Genomic DNA, 17,519 nt, shown 5'->3' on the forward strand with positions numbered 1-17,519 from the left:
TAGATATCAGGTCAAATATTGCATCTGTATGGTATTATATACCGTTTCAAAAGTAAAAATGCTAAGGAAGTTCAAAGTGCCTGTTGCTCCACTTGGAGTAAAAAAAAGCTCCAAAGTGAATCCAGTGCTTGCGGTCTCAAAGGGTCTTTAGTGTGCATTCAAAAGGATGAAAGTCTTCAAATGTCTCCTGAGTCAACCTTATGAGGTTACATTTTAAAAGGGCATCTATTTTAATCCATAACAGAAAAATAATTAATAATTCCTAGTGATTAAGATAAAATTAGAGGTTTTTCCTCTTCTTTCTTGGCTAGAAGCACTGAAAGCATCGATGAGGAGAAGAAGTAAAACTCTACGCTGTAGCTGAGTTCGTAGAGCTCCAGATTGACACACAGAAACCACTCGAACACTGCTGAGATCTGCTTGTAGAAGTAATGCTCCTGGATGAAGAAAATGCCATCTGACGACGTGAGAGTCAAGGAGAAATACTTGTTTGAGTTAATTTTTTCATTGCAAAAAAAATAGTTTGCGCATTCCTATGACATTTCAAATCTGTGTGTTTTTTTCTGAGAAAACACTATAAGACATTTTGAGGAATGAGGATAATTGGACAAACATTCCAGTGGAGTCAATAGGACTGAAATGGTTTGATTATCAACATTCTTTAGAATCGTCTTTTGTTTGAAACAAAATGAAATATTATTTTCAGAAAATCCCAAAGAAATGTTCACTGAGCATCAAACCCGCATATTAGAATATCAGAACAAGCATGTGACTACTGGAAGACTGGAGTAGAGCTTTAAATGAATAAATGATACATTATAATGGTTTACATTGTACAGACTGTAAATTGTAATCATTCATAATATTGCTGTTTTTACTAAATTTCAATCACAGAAATGCTGCCTTGGTGAGCAAGGGGGCTTAAAACATTTAGAATCTTTACCTTTTTAAAAAAACTATACATTTTTTAACACCCTGCTTTATAATTGCTGAGTTTTACTCAGGGTATATGCAGGAATCCTAAAGCTAACTTCGATACATTTAAAGATTTTTTGAAGACCTTTTCAGGATATTTTAAGACCTCATTGCCACTTCAAGTTCTAATCAGTATCAAACATTTAACTTAATAAACAGTTGAAGTTAAATAAATCAACAGAGCACAACCATGCAACAGAACTCAGATAAGCTCGGAAGAAACAAAGCTTGAAAATATAAATTATGTGGTTGTTTTTTGCAACAGGCTTCAGCCTCTGTTTAAGCTCGTCTTTCTAATATTCTAAATAAATATATTTATGCTTTTTTGGAGTCAAACACTGTACAATGCTTGAACAAAATTTAAGACTTCATAAAAATGCAATTAAGACTTTTTAATACCTTTTATGGGCCTTAATTTTCTCATAATTGATTTATTAACTTTTAATACTTTTTAAGACCCCGCGGTCACCCTGTTACTGGACTTATGAATGTATACATTAACTATGAATAATAAATTAAAGCTTGTCCAAACATCATAATTCTGAGTAACGTGTTCAGCATGTGCTTTCAGACAGAGCAGCATTTACAACACAGAGTTTAAAACTAAGCAAAATCCTGTTTAAAATCGAAATGTAATTTATATTATATATCAAGATAATCATTCTATGATCCTGACATCTTTTGCGTTGCTTCTCAGTGATCTACAGAAATATCACATTTCATGTTAATCTAACGAGGAATCGTAACTATTTTACGCTTTGTCAGTTTAGTGGCTAATTTGTACAAATTCGTATGAGTTTGTAAAAAATAAGGCATGGCACCCAACCCTACCCCTATACCCAGCCGTCATAGGGGATAAGAAAATCATACTAAATTCTTTAAATATTTGTATGAATTCATACTAATTAGCCACTAAATTAAAAAGTTATGAATTGCCGTGAGATAGCGCTGCACATTTCATAACACAATTTTACTTCAAACTCAATTCATAACTTCAGTCGAGGATTTGAAATAAATCTTTTTGTGAGATTATTCATAGTCCTGTGATTATTAGTCACACTAAATCAATGAAAGCACTTAAATCGTTTGTTTTTAATGGAGATTTCTAACACTATGGGGATTTCTTGACATTTCTGCATGAGAGCGCCCTCTGGACCTCAGAAGAGAATTACTACTGAACACAAACTGTGCTTCCCTGACAAGATGTGGATGATCGTAGGTATGGCTTATTCATAGTTGCTGACCTCTTTGTAGACATCAATACACTGAATGGTAAAATGTATATACAGTTGAAGACTGAATTATTAGCCCTGCTGAATTATTAGCACCCTGTATATTTTCTCCCAATTTCTCTTTAACAGAAAGAAGATTTTTTTCAGCACATTTCTAAACATAATAGTTTTTATAATAGTTATATAGCTAATTTCTAATAACTGATTTCTATTATCTTTGCCATGATGACAGTACATACTGTTTTACTAGATATTTTTCAAGACACGAGTGTTCAGCTTAAAGTGCAATTCAAATGCCTAAGTAGGTTAATTAGGCAAGTTACAGTAAATAGGCAAATCATTGTATAATGATAATAAAAAGGGATAAAAATATTAATCTTAAAAGGGTAAAAAAAATTAACACTACTTTTATTCGAGCTGAAATAATCAAATAAGTAACTTGCTCCAGAAGAAAAAATATTATGGGAAATACTTTGAAACAATTCTTAATCTGTTAAACATCATTTAGGAAATGTTTAAAAAAGAAAAAAAAAAAACAGAAGGGCAAATAATTCTGACTTTAACTGTATATGTAAAATAGCTTTGACATGCATAACACAGGACATTTTGAGCATGAAAGGATACAGAGGATGGTGGCAGAAACCTGGATGATGGTTAAGATGATGCGTAGCGGGTAGAGGACCTGTTCACAGCCTGTCAGCATACATCTAGTGGTGAGCGAAGTCAAGATGATCATGTACAGGCACCAAACACAAAGCTCACAGCAGCACCCAGATAATGGAGCAACACAAGCTCTGCCGGCTGCAAGAAAACACAAATTAATCACTTCTTAATCTTTTTTGGTAAAACACAACAATGCAAATAACCTTTCAATGAACAGTGCATTTACTAATCTTTCGTTTTAATAGTGTGAAAGAATTTTCTTTTACACTCTTTTAAAAAAAGGTTCTCTTTCTGCCTTGATAGCTCCATGAAGAACCTTTAACGTATGGAGCCAGATCAGTCTCAAAAAGAATACATTTACAAAAAACGTCCACAGCACAATTTACATTTACAAAATCCAGTTCGTAAGTTCAAAACACGATTCAAAAATATGCAAATCTAATACGCAAGTTCAAAACACGTTAAAAAAATATGCAAATCTAATTCGCAAGTTCAAAACACATTTAAAGAATTAGCAAATCTAATTCGTATGTTTAAAGCACGATTCAAAATACGCAAATCTAATTCGTAAGATCAAAACACGATTCAAAAATATGCAAATCTAATTTGTAAGTTCGAAGCACGATTCAAAATATGCAAATCTAATTCGTAAGTTCAAAACACGATTCAAAAATATGCAAATCTAATCCGTAAGTTCAAAACACGTTTCAAAAATATGCAAATCTAATTCTTAAGTTTAAAACACGATTCAAAAATATGCAAATCTAATTCGTAAGTTCAAAACACTATTTAAAAAATAAGCAAATCTAATTCGTAAGTTCAAAACACGATTCAAAAATATGCAAATCTAATTCGTAAGTTCAAAATTTGATTCAAAAATACACAAATCTAATTCGTAAGTTCAAAACACGATTCAAAAATATGCATATCTAATTCGTAAGTTCAAAACACTATTTAAAAAATAAGCAAATCTAATTCGTAAGTTTAAAACACGATTAAAAAATACGCAACTCTAATTCGTAAGTTCAAAACACGATTCAAAAATATGCAAATCTAATTCGTAAGTTCAAAATTTGATTCAAAAATACACAATCTAATTCGTAAGTTCAAAACACGATTCAAAAATATGCATATCTAATTCGTAAGTTCAAAACACGATTTAAAAAATAAGCAAATCTAATTCGTAAGTTCAAAACAGGATTCAAAAATACGCAAATCTAATTCGTAAATTTAATACACGAAAAAAAAATACACAAATCCCATTCATTTGGCAAAATATAAATGATTTTTAATTGTGAATTCACGAATTGTGTGTTTGCAAATTTACAAAATGGATTTTACAAATGTTCTTTAGTTTTGTTTTAAGGAAAAGTTTTACCCTTAATTTCTGAGCATAACATAATGCATGTTTTTCATATTTACACAGTATACGCCTACAGGAAACCTAGCCTGCATAAAGTTTTGTTTGAGTTTTGTGACTCCACCTATAATCGACTTGACATGAATGTTGTCATACAACCTATTATCCAGTAAAAGACATGGTTAGGTGCTTGATTATTGTCTATTTGTTTAAAACAAGGCCAAAGGTAAGAAAGTGTCTCGTAGGTTTTGTCACCAGAAAACTCATCACCAGCATATTTATTATCCATTTACATAAGAAATGATGAACAAAAGAGCTTTGACTTCCATAGAACTTTTTGTTTCTACTATGGATGTGAGTGGCTGATTTTGTACATTATTCTTATGAATATTGTTTTGTGTTCAACAGAAGATTGTAACTAAACGGTCAAGACATTTTCTTTTTTTTTTAATTGGTTGAACTATCCTCAGATTGATGATGATGATGTATTTATATTGAATGCCATGTCAGCAGCAAATGCTAAATTCATGGCAAAAACATTTCATTAATAAATATACAATTAAAACAACAAACTAATGAATACATAAATTAAACAAGGTTTTTAACATTAACACATGATACAAACTCTCAATTTTTTCCAAGTGACACTTTGCTGAATATCTATACCCAGAATAAATTTCTGAATGATATCTGTGTATACTTACATTGCAGTTGCCAGCCATGAAAGCGCCCGCAGACACCACACAGCCCATAATCAGAGCAATCTTACTGAGGAGAGAATGAACGCTGTTTCTGTCCAGAATGTGTGCGTGATGGAAAACACAGAAAATCAGAACTGTGTGAAGAAAAACAGAGGGTGGATTCAACAGAAGTTCTCAGACATTTGTTCAAAAAAACAATACAATTCCCAACCATGAGCACTAAGAAAAAGTCCTATAGACTTTTACCTTTACCAATTTAATACTCTTTACTTTTACTTGACATCCCTTACACAAATGAAATGCCTCCTTTGGTATTGTGTTGGTTAAATGTGACCCTGGACCACAACATAAATGTCTTTTTAAATGTCTGAGATTTATACATCACTTAATAAATCAGCTTTCTATTGATGCATGGTTTATGAAGAAAGGATATTATTTGGCCAGAATATAAGTGTTTGAAAAACCTGGAATCTTAGGAGTTTATAAAATATATAATTATTGAGAAGATCACCTTTACATTTTTCAGAAATTGTGTTTTAACAAAATATCTTCATGGAATGTGATCTTTACTTAAAATTCTAGTGATTTTTGGCATCAAAGAGAAATCTATCATTTTGACCCATACGATATGTTTTTGGCTATTGACAAAACTTTATCCTTGCATTTTAACATCTGAAATGTTTCAAATGAGGTTTTATTGCAATAGTGACAGGTGGAAACAGCATAGTCAGAATTGTATAGTTTTTGTTCAAAATCCTTTTTGCTGTGGAGAAATGAATGGTGTTTTTACTTTCCGAACCCAAATGTTGCGTTCTATGTGGCAAGTGGCCAATTAAAATCAAGGACTTCACAGGGCAATGTAATAAAGTACAGTATATTACTACACAGTAACTAACCTCCTCTTTTTCATCTCTCCTGTTAGTCGTACCTGTGCATGTCAGGGTCTGGACCCGGAGACCTGCGGTGCCTCTTTCTCATTCGGTTGCTCCTGGTATGTACTTCAATGGTTGCAAGTTTGCACGCAGCAAAACACCCCGCAAGTTCAGACTGCAGGGAGACTCTCCTATGGAGGTGAGCATTGAATGGAGAAGCATTCACACATTCATTTTTCAACACTGGAAAAATACATCAGATATTTAAGATAGAAATCTGATATATCTGGCAACATATGCAAATTACCTACAGTATATACAAGGCTCAGCATATATGAGTACACCCCATTTTGAAAATGAAAATTTTTGTCCATTTCTCAGTAAATATAGGCAATGTGTTTTGGTGCATTTAAACAAAGCAGATTTATTAAACAGATATATTTAATAAAATAATATTTTAGTCACCAAACATTTAGAAATTGAAAGAAAATACTATTAAATTCAAGCAAAATATGGGAAAAAATTACAAAACATACAAAATTTCAACTAAATTTAAAAAAAATTGCTTCTCTTGATCTTTCCTCATTTTTAAATTTGTATTTAATAATTTTTCTATAACATAAATTTGGGTGTACTAGTTTTTGGACCGTTATCGTAAGTTATTTTGTTAGATGAGCTCCAGAATTGGCTTTAGTACTGACTAATGTAATGTATATGCACAAATACAATATTGTAGAGCTTCCTGTTAAAATATGAATTTAAAAGATAGATTTGTGAGGGGTGTACTTATATATGCTGAGCACTGTAACATACAAGTTCATATTTTATTTCACATACAGTATATGAGGGATGTAAACAAAAGCAATGGTCCCAACGTGTTTCCTGTTTTACATTTTTAATTTCTATAGCTTCCAAGAATTCAAATAGAGCCACATATTGAAAAATAATGTTATGATAGCTCTTTTAACATGTAGTTATGATTGAGTTGCCTCTTGTTACAGTTATGAAATAGTTTTATAACAAGCAGAGATTGTTCATGGGCCAATAACATGACCACACTGAAATGGTCTAATGGGCTGGCATATTTTTTTCCAAACCATTAGAATTATAATATATACATATATGTTCAAATATTAGCTATTACTTTATGTCTTGCAATATAAGGCCATGCAATATTATTATAATATATCTGAACTTATATGAACGTATTTGTAAATCCAATGGTTCGAAGAAAATATGTATGAGCCCATTTCAATATTATGAAATATAGGTTGAATTTGTGACATATTTTATATATGTAATTCCAGTTTTGGACTTCTATGTCATATATGTAATTTTCACATATTTCCATACATCAGATCTTTAGATGGGAATATTTTGCTCCGACAAAAACATATGCTGGTTTTCAAAATCCTGCCACAGTAACTTTAAAAGGGATATTTAACTATCCTGCCTGAATGACATTGCTTACCTGAATTGGTTTTACCTGTTTCCCTCTAATGGAATGAAAGTAAAACAGCCTAGGTTACGTTAGTATAAAATCACTTGCTGACCAATTGCTGCGTGTTTCTTCAGTTGTTTGTGTTGTGAGAATTTGCAACACGTGTGCTGTCAAATTGATGAAGATCATTTCTTTATTTGCTGGTGTTTTTTTGTAATTGCACGTGCTTTCTTAAATTGCAGCGCTTTAAGCTCTCTCACCAACCGTGCTAAGGCCCCAATCGCACTGAATATGTTTTTTGCTTGTTCTAATGACAACAAAAAGGCAGTGTGGTGTGCCTCCTATTTTTAGAATTGAAAAAGCACATTGGAGTGATTGATCTGTAAGAATGATGCTTTGAATTATAGCAAATTGACTTTGATAATTGATATTTACAGTATCACTGATTTTGCTGGACTTTTTTATCAAATAAATGCATCCTTTGTGAGCATGTGAGCAAGATTTTCACAACAAATTGATAAAACATTTAATTGAAAGTGTATTTTTGATCTTTCAAAGTCATCTTCAGTCACATTTATATTAATGGTCCGTTTGTTGAATTTAAGCTGCATTTACATGCCAACATGTCATTCTCAATAGATTATTAGTAGACTGTTAGGTTGGGGTTAAGGTTGGGGTTAGGATTAGGGTTAGTGTAAGTTGACATGTACTTGCAAAGTTTCTTATAGTCAGTTAAATGTCTGTTGAAGGAGCAGTATCAACAGATATTAAGCAGATAGTTCACTAATACTCAATTGGACCATCAAATTAAAGTGTTACCTTATCTTTAACACTGCAATAATGTTTCTTTTTGTGGCCAGGAGGGGAGGCTGGAAACAAACCTGCAGAATCTGGCATCAGATTTGGCACCAGTGTACAAAAGACTCGCACCTAAGGCCTTCAACAACCAAGTATGTTAGCTACAGTATGTTAGCTGATCATGTCACTTGTCAGTTGAAAGCAAACTGAGCTCTGCATATGTTTGTACCCATCAGGTGGAGGAGGAGCAGCGAGGGCAGGACTGTCGTCTGGGCTGTAGGGAAGGTCGACCTTTCTCTGGTGTGACAGCATGTGTGGATTTCTGTGCTCATGCCCACAAAGACACGCATAACATGACCAATGGAAGCACTGTGGTGAGGCTCATCTCCACTATCACAATAGCTATACTTCCTTCCGCTTTATCTCATACTCTACAACTAAAAAGAAAACAGAGACACCTAGAATTAAAGTTAAATACAGCTACAAGCTATTTAAATGATCCCTCTCCAGCTTCTTTAGAAAATAAATGCTTCCAGTCTCATTAACTTTATTGTTAACCCGTTAATCGCATGCAAATGTATTATTTTCAATGGAATGGGGTAATAATCCTACTAAATACTTTGCTAATTTGGCAAAGTCTAGATCTGATTCACAATTCATTACTTCTATAGTAGACCCCAATGGAGTAAGCTCTCACGATTCTTGCATTATTAATAATACTTTTAAGCTAAATTTCCTTCCACTTATTTTTAATGCACATTTTAGGATATGGCATTAAAAATGTGGAATGGATATAAATGGATAATGCGGACATATGTTCCACCAGTAGAATTAAATAAATATAATAAATATACCAGATATTTGTACAAAATGTTTGGAAGCTAGAGAAACCTTGTTTCACTGTATTTGGCAATGTACAAAGATTAAATTATTTTGGGAAGAGATAAGAGTCATAAGTGAAAAGATCATTTCATAACAAATGCTCCTCAACCCAAAGTTTTTTTTTGCTGGGCTTATACCCAGAGAACTCAAAGTATAGTAAAAGCGAACAAGTATTATAGACCTCAGCTTGTTGTATGTCAAAAAATGTGTAACTTTGCTATGGACAAAGACGCAAAGACCAAACACTACTCAATGGATAAGACAGATGTTGTCAAGCCAGCCAATAGAAAAAATAACTGCATACTAATTGCATACTAAAAGCTAAACAGCATGTATTTGAAAACATATGAAGTTCTTTTATCAGACATATTGAAGGTGTGAAATTAACAGAGGAAGAAGTTGATGAATATTTTTTATGTGGACAATGTAGTTCCAGTCTAACAGTTCTGTATTGATACACTCTTCAATCTATATATTGCTGTACATTTTACTCAGAATGATTATAATGATCACTTATGAATAGATTACCATTAACCAAAAAAGGGGTATTTTTTGTTTGTTTTTTGTTTAGTTTTATATAAAAAAAAAATATGGCAAAAAAAATAACTAAAACAATAATAATATAACGTAGATCTTCATGATTTTCTAGCCTCTCTTGAAAAGTGTATTTGAAAATTCATGGATAACATCAATAATATGGGCCACTTTTGGTGCTTTTTATTGGTCATTTTTGTTTCAAGAACAACAAGGTCCAAGATTTAGAATAAATACTTGTAATATGTTTTCTCTATTTATAAACAATACAGTAGCGAAATATGACTTATCTTGAAAAACATATATATTAATCATGTGGAATGAAAACCTTAAAAACCTTAAAGATGACTTTAAAGTTTAAATGTACAAATGTAATAATGAATGTCCCTCATTATTCGTGGGAGTTACGTTCTAAAAATAACCTGCAATAGGCAAGAGTAGTCAGTTTTATTTTTTACAATTATTATAGATGTTTTAAGGCTGTAAACCCATCACTATACAATTTACACACTTTTCTGAAGCGGTTACATGCAGGAATGCTGTCTTTGTTTTGATAATTTAACCCACCCACTACAAGTTTAGCCAATTATATTTCATCACCCCGGGTTGCCTTGGTGAAAAACAGCACATTTCATTTATTCAGTCAGAAAAGCTCTAAAAGCATATGTCTGTGACCGAAATGTGACCTCCAGTGGACAGTAGCAGAATCCAAAATGAGACGCAGATTCAAAGTTCCACATTAGGTTATTAATTAGCAAAAATATAAATATTACAAATGTAAACAATAGGTGAGCAGGTTACATAGTAACCCCATGTCCTAACAACACACTTGGCTGTTTGCACCAGACGAAACTCGACAGAAATTTTAATACAGCCTTTCAGAAGCACAGAATATGCACTCACTCACGAAATGGTAAGGTTTATAATCTAATTAATACACATTAAACCTCTTTAACATTATTAAATGTAGTTGCTGAATCACTGATATGTGTTGGTTTTGAGTATAAAGTTCTAAAGTTTAATTTCAAATGGTTTATTTTATTTTCACGATCTGAGGTGAACTTTCTGCTGCTGCTTACAGCAGTATGACAATAAATGTCATGCAAAATGGCATTCAAACTCACATTGTTAGCATTTAACACGGAATAATGAACATGAGGTTTACCTGAGGTGAGCATTGTCATCAAGTTTTCTGTCGTTCAGCTGCAAGAAATAGAAGCTATTTCTAAAATATAAATTTCAGGTGTTGGTGAGGACAAAAAAATTCCTTTTAATATGGTAAATATTCCTTCTATCACTTGCCGTTGCTTTTATTTAGAACACGATTTAAATCAGTCTTTAGACTCGATAGTCAGGCACGCTGTTGATGTCGTCAATCTGGCAACTTGCACTTGTGTTTGTTTGATCCAGGAATGCAATACCTAGTTCAACCACTGGTTGTCAAAGTTACATCTTGCACCTTTAAGTGTGACGTCATGCAAAGCAGATTCAAACACCATATTAAACTGTATGGGGAGGCTCATCGATTGGTAATAATAAACATTTGATGTATTACAATCGCAATATATTTATATATCCATGCCCAGTGTTTAATTTGTGAATTGCGAGGTCCCAGAACAGATCGGGATAACGGATCCAGCATGTTAGCCGAGGATGTTGTGGTGTCACGCATGAAAGTGTAGACCGGGGCTGGGTATGGCAGGCGTGGATGGCAGAGGGGTATCACGGTCGAAAGTGAAGAGCCGAGTGGGGATTGACGCGGACGAAAGTGAAAGGGTTTGGGGAGTCGCGTAAGAAAGTGAAAGTGAACAGCGGATGGGGAGGAGATTGGTTGAGGAGGTGCACAATTTTAGCCCTGTCCATGCCTAATATCAAATTGCCAGAAAGTGATTAATTTTTTATAAATTGTTAAAAAAATTGGTGTCTGTGATGCAGCAAGTCCAGAGACTGTTATGTACACAATGATTTTATCTAAAATTCACTTTAATTTGTGACATGACTTAACAAGTAGATACAGACAATAATGTAGAAGCAGACATTGATCTTTAAAGTCAAAGGCAGAGTTTAGCCACACTATGACATAATAATAAAGTGTCACATTCAACAAATGGTGATTAAAACACATTTAATGCATTTCCTCCTGTAAACTACAGGTATGCACTTTAACCAAGGAAGATAACCGCGCAGTGCGCAACATTCCAGAGGATGAGCAGCTGCACGTCCTGCCGCTCTATAAGATCTCTGGCACTGATGAGTTCGGCAAAGTGGAGGGCCAGTGGGCCAAGATAAAAACTGGGGCTCTGCAGGTCCTCTCTGCTTTCCCAAGAGAAGTGCGGCTGCTGGCTGAGCCCGTCAAGTCAGCACACAAGAGGAGGCTGGAGGCCAAAAGAGCCCATGTTGAGAAACTCAACGGCCTGGGCAGTAAGCAGGTCACCCCTGTGAAAATGAAGAACGAGTCTCTTAAAGGTATCCACACCACTTCAGACTTCCATCTTAAAAGCCATGCCGTCTTCTTCATGCATACAAGTTGAAATGTTGAAAGGAAGGATTTTAAATCTTATCCTGGAGCCTTTCCAGCACTGCACGTTTTTTTGGATTCCTAATTTAACTCAGCTGAATATACTCATGTGCTGATTAGTGGATTTCTCCTTGAGCAGAGATGCAGAGGTGCATTCAGTGAAAGAAAATGTGCAGCGCTGGAGAGGCTCGAGGAACAGATTGAAAACCCCTGCTTTAGGTGTAATGTTTTTGTAATGTTTTTTGACAAGAGGAGACAGAGTGAATCTTTTGCTTTTCATAAATAATTCAGAGGGTAATACAAAGAGTAAGCCCCTGTCCTCACGGCAGCAGATTTAGGTTAATCTACAAAAGTTTAATATTGTTTCATACTTTTATTCAAACAACACAGGCGTTGCACCAGGGCTAGCTTAAGGGCCCTCTGTGGGCTGCAAGTGCAGGGCCATTGAGAAATTGCTCATTGCCAAATTGTTGGCCCCTTAGTGCTGGCCCTGCATGGGCACTCCTCACCTAGCCCCCAGTCTTCCTCCATACTCTTCTTACGCATATACACAAGCTAAAAAGATAAGAGCAATAAAATGACTGAAAGCATGGCGAAACGTCTGTCATGTCACAGTGTCGTATATATTGACTATATTGTTCATGCATGGGTTGCTGCAGCCATTATAATCTTTTTGGCTTAAGACTTCCAGTCTCATTCACTTCTATTGATCTCGTTAAACTGCTTGATGTTGCAAACATCAATTTTCTTATTACATTATTCTACTTTTTATGTAGAGTCATGAACACACTTGTTTGTAGAGCAAGTAGTTTGACAATTTTTTTACAGTTTATTATTCCTAATCATTTCTCACATAGGCAACTGAAATCAGAAGCTCTAAAACAATCCCAAAAACGAGTGCACTTCTGCATAAACAGAATAAGGTCAATACATGTCTTTCATGCATACAAATTAGGGGAGGGACCAAATCCTCAAACTTCAAGGTAGGACCTTGGCCAGGGCAGAGTTGATGTTATATCCATTGGCTTTCTGTCAGTTTGGAGTGTTATCTTTAGCCATTCCATTCCATTGTTAGCTAAATATTACAGGCTTACCTTCCTTTTGCTACAACTGCATCTGTTAAAGTGCATGCAGTACACAAGTCCACCCAATTCAAAGACCATACCATATGTAGTAAATTGGAACAGTCTAGCCTATGGAGAACTGACTTGTATGAGCTGTTGACAAACAGCAACTGTAGTGGACATTTTTTAAAAGGGGGTTTCAGACTGTCTTATATGTTAACCTGTTTTATTTTAAGTGCTGGACCCGTTTTATTTTAATTTCTATGTTTAAGATGCCATATATTAAACATCTGGATATATCTAGGCATAGCTGATTAATACAAGTTCAGAACCTGGAACCAGTAAACTCACCTGTTTATGTAGTGGTTGTTATTAATTTCTGGCTTTGTTTTCTTATATATTAAAGCTTCAGAGCAGTGCTCATTAATATATTCACAACCATTCCAAATATGGTAAAATCCAAGCTTTTCATTGTAGGGGTAATTCCTGTGGTTATGAATAAGCATATGAAACCATTTCTGAAGAATATTTGCATTGACCTAAGTCACACTATGTACCTACTATGTAGAGATCAGAGATTCAACATTTTCCTTTAAATATTACTGATTGTTTTTCTGTCCACAGGTTTCAAACAAACCTCCACTGAGAATTCCTCCTTTTCGGAAAAGAATACGACTAATTTAAGTTCAACCATGCGCGTTCATGATATCGGAGGGCAATATTCACCCTTGCACTCTAGAGGCTCGTACAACCAGACTAACACCTGCCGCACACCTCCTGAGGACTCGGCTTTAGCACATCCACACCCCCAAAGTTCCCTGATGATCCCTCTGGAGGAACCCCCCCACTTCAATGGTTCTCCTCCTTTTAGACATGGAACTATCAAACAGGAACCATTCAGAAATGACCATGTAAGGACGAATCCAAAATTCAAATCCGAAGCCTGAGGAAATGCGGTGCTTCCAAGGAGGAGCTGCTTCCACCCCACTGTCCCCGCCAATGGCCGAGGGTCTCCACAGCCGCTTGAACATTACGGCACAACCGGTCACCCCAGAGGTGGCCAAAGCAGAGGAAGTGTGGTCAGATAGCGAGCACAATTTCCTTGACGAAAACATCGGCGGGGTCGCAGTGGCGCCCTTCCCATGGTTCCATCCTGATCGAATGTGCTCGACGGGAGCTGCACGCAACCACACCCATCCTTCGGCCTGACCGCACACACCCCACCCGAATCTCTTTGGTGTTCTACCAGCACAAGAGCCTGAACACCCCAGGTCACGGCCTACAGCAGTGGGAGGCCAAAATGGCAGAGAAGGCCAGGGAGAAAGAGCAAGCAGAGCGCTTAGGACTCAACAATCAGTCAAAGCCGGTGGAATCGGACACAGACAGCGAAAACGAGACTTTGTTTAGACGAGAGACACAAGTTTCAGGTCCCTACCCGTCAGTCGCTAACAGTTTCACGTGACGGCCTGGTCATGTCAGCTCCTTACGCCCTCACACACGTCACAGGGCCTTACAACCGCTGGACGTGAAGTTCCCGTGCTTGTCTAGCTAATGCCTTACCTCAGCTAGTTCTCATCCTTTCACGCCCATTTTACGTGTGCCCTTTTTAAGTTGTGCTCTTCATCTCAGCTTTTTACGACTACCGTTTGTGGGTTTTTAACTGTGAGTTTTTGGTGCGTTGTTTGTGTTTTTTATTGTAAAGAGATGGTGCTCAGAACAGATGTTATAAAACTGGTTTTATACATATAGATGAAAATTAGTGCATAGAACATGTGATTATTTATTCTGATCTTTTTTTTTTTTCAAAACTATTTTGTAATTTAATTTCTGATCCAAGCCTGTTTACTGCAATAGGAGTTCGTCATCCTTTAAAATGATGCGTGTAGTAAACACTCCGAATTGACATTGTCAAATGTGAATTCTACGTCTTCGTCTCAGCCTTCGGCACTCTATTGTCCGACACTGCTAGTTGCTATTTTATGGTGCCATTGTAGCAGTAAAGTTAAATGACCAATATGAAACAAGCATGGGTCATTACCAGAACTTGTTTGTATTGGTAATGAAGGTGCATCGTGAGACATAGTCCTTGGCATCTTTTTTAAAAGCACTTTGTATCTTCAGACCAACTTGACCATTGACGCTTCCAATATGCACGTATGTTTTTTTCTTGATCATGTATGAACATGCGTTTGGTATCGACAGTCGTTATTATGAAGCGTTGCATACTTTAGCAATAATCATGAAAGGTTTATGCTGCATTTTGACAATTTGTCCAAACTAGTTCATTTCCGGCACTTATGTATTAAGTTCAAATTATTAGTTCAAATTTATTTTCCTATTTTTTTTATCTCCCAAGGAGGTTAAAACATAACTGAAAAACCTGAGTCGTTTTATACACTTCAAGCATGTCACGTTCAAACTAATTTACTGTATGTTTTTCACTGGTGCTTTTAAAGTAATCCATGACACCAACTGAGATGTCATTTAAGATGTTTTATTGCTGCATTTTTATGTTAAGGGAGTGTTTACACAACACTTTTTATTAATAATGGAACACGCTTTTAAAAAAATGGTTTTATTTGGTCTTTCATTTTATGTTTTGGAAGCCTGAAACTGCAAATTTTTAAAAGCATTTCAAATTTATCATCTACAAAAACTACTTGCAAATTGTATTGTAATGACATGCATGCAGATTATATATTCAGTCTATAGGCATGTGCAAGTACTTGACCAAAGCAACGATAGTAAGTGCACAAATGAATAGTGATGCCATCTACTGGCCTGCAATCCTATCTGATTGACGTTGTACCCCAATGTCGTGGTGACGTTGCAATTTGTTTGGAAATGAAAATCAGGATTACGTCAGAACCCAACGTCAGGCCGACATCAGTGTCCAACCTAAAATCAACCAAATATCAATAGCTACGTTTCCATCCACTTATCTTTATGCGCATTTGATGATGGAAATGCCACGATGCACATAAATCTTGAAAATGCGCATAAAAATGTGCGCATAACTGAGTAGCATAAACTTTTTATTCGATAAGAAAAGATCTGCATAAACTACGATGGAAACACTTACCGAACAAATTCCAGTATGCGCATTAAAAAAGTCATGTGATTTTGTTATAAAAGATCATGTGATGATAAAAATGTGTGTGAATGGACAAACCAGCAGGCTGAGCACATTGTAAAAAATCTGAAATGTTGTTTTGGTCATTCTAAAACGCCTTAACCGTTTTCAGAATTAGTGCTATTATATTATTAACTACGTCAAGAACTGTCAAAAGCACCTGTTCTCAGTGCTTCAAATGCCACCACGCATTATTTGCGCATCGGCATCGTCTTCGAGGCTTCAAGTAATTTATTAAATAAGAAAAGATTCACACAGCTTCTCCCCCCGCAGCAAATTCCGTTTTTAACTGTTAATATTTGGCGCCAGTTAATCAGCAAGTGATGATTTGGTTCTCTTTGACATGTTGGAAGGAAACGCTGCTTTATTCGCACGTCTTTTATGCAATAATCCAGTTTTTGCGCAAAAAGTTAATTCGCATTTTTGCATGGAAACCTAGCTAATGTCTAATGATGTTACAACTTAACATTGTGTGGATGTTACCGCTTTGACGTCTATCAGACGTTGTATGTTGCCATACCTGACGAATAAATGTCAGTATTTGATATCAATATGATGTGATTTTAACCTAAAATCAACCAAATATCAACATCATTTGATGTCATTATTGGACGTCAAAATAACATTGTCCTTAGACGTTGGCTAGACATTGAATTTTGGTCACCTGACATCACAACCTAAATCTAACCTAATATTAACGTCTTATGATGTTGTGTGCCTGCTGGGATGCATGTTACAGCATTTTTTCCTGTAATTTTTGTAACTTTTTGCAAATTTTTGTAAACAGGGATCATTTTAACAATGTTAACTATACACAAAACATTTAAAAAACACAATTTTTGTGCATTGATGTTGTGTAAACATACCCTAAATTATTATTATTTTTTTATGCAGGGATAGGGTGGATTAGAGTCAGCATTTTTATATACATAAACGTTCAGTTTTATTTTGGTGCTTTGAATTAACACAAAAAAATTAACAACTAAAGGTGTGGTCACATTAGCCATATTGCCGATTGCCAGTGTAAACATTTTCCAGCAATCTATTAAACATTCCTCACGCAGAATCAGCTATTTGTTTGTCTGCAGGGAATTAGCATGACAAAATATCCATGCAGAAATCTTAAGCTAATGACACATGGATTACTATTCAAATATTCTTGGAAATTTGAGCAAAGGTAAATGTGACCACACCCTAAAGGTGCGCTAAGCTAAATCTAAAAAAACACCTTTGACCCCAAAACACACTTTCAGCCAATTAACAGTAAGGGGTGTGTCTTGCAACCCAAAAGGTGGGGTGCTTTGTTGGGTCATGGACATGCCATGTTTGTTTTGGTGCTTTCAAAT

At 35.3% G+C, this 17,519-nt stretch overlaps 1 protein-coding gene and 1 pseudogene across 1 annotated transcript; one reads left to right on the forward strand and one right to left on the reverse strand.

The window, feature by feature from the left end:
- Positions 1-253: 253 nt before the first annotated feature.
- Positions 254-5,214, reverse strand: LOC130240083 (transmembrane protein 150A-like; annotated as a pseudogene).
- Positions 5,215-5,734: 520 nt separating this feature from the next.
- LOC130240084 (methylcytosine dioxygenase TET2-like) lies at positions 5,735-14,569 on the forward strand. The gene is given in 10 exon segments (XM_056471498.1): positions 5,735-5,751; positions 5,854-5,922; positions 5,924-6,002; positions 8,105-8,194; positions 8,279-8,416; positions 11,612-11,924; positions 13,665-13,951; positions 13,983-14,174; positions 14,176-14,406; positions 14,453-14,569. Coding segments are annotated over 10 exon segments (1,533 nt in total).
- Positions 14,570-17,519: the final 2,950 nt, after the last annotated feature.

The sequence above is a fragment of the Danio aesculapii genome, chromosome 13 (assembly GCF_903798145.1).
Source record: "Danio aesculapii chromosome 13, fDanAes4.1, whole genome shotgun sequence".
Taxonomy (NCBI): Eukaryota; Metazoa; Chordata; class Actinopteri; order Cypriniformes; family Danionidae; genus Danio; species Danio aesculapii.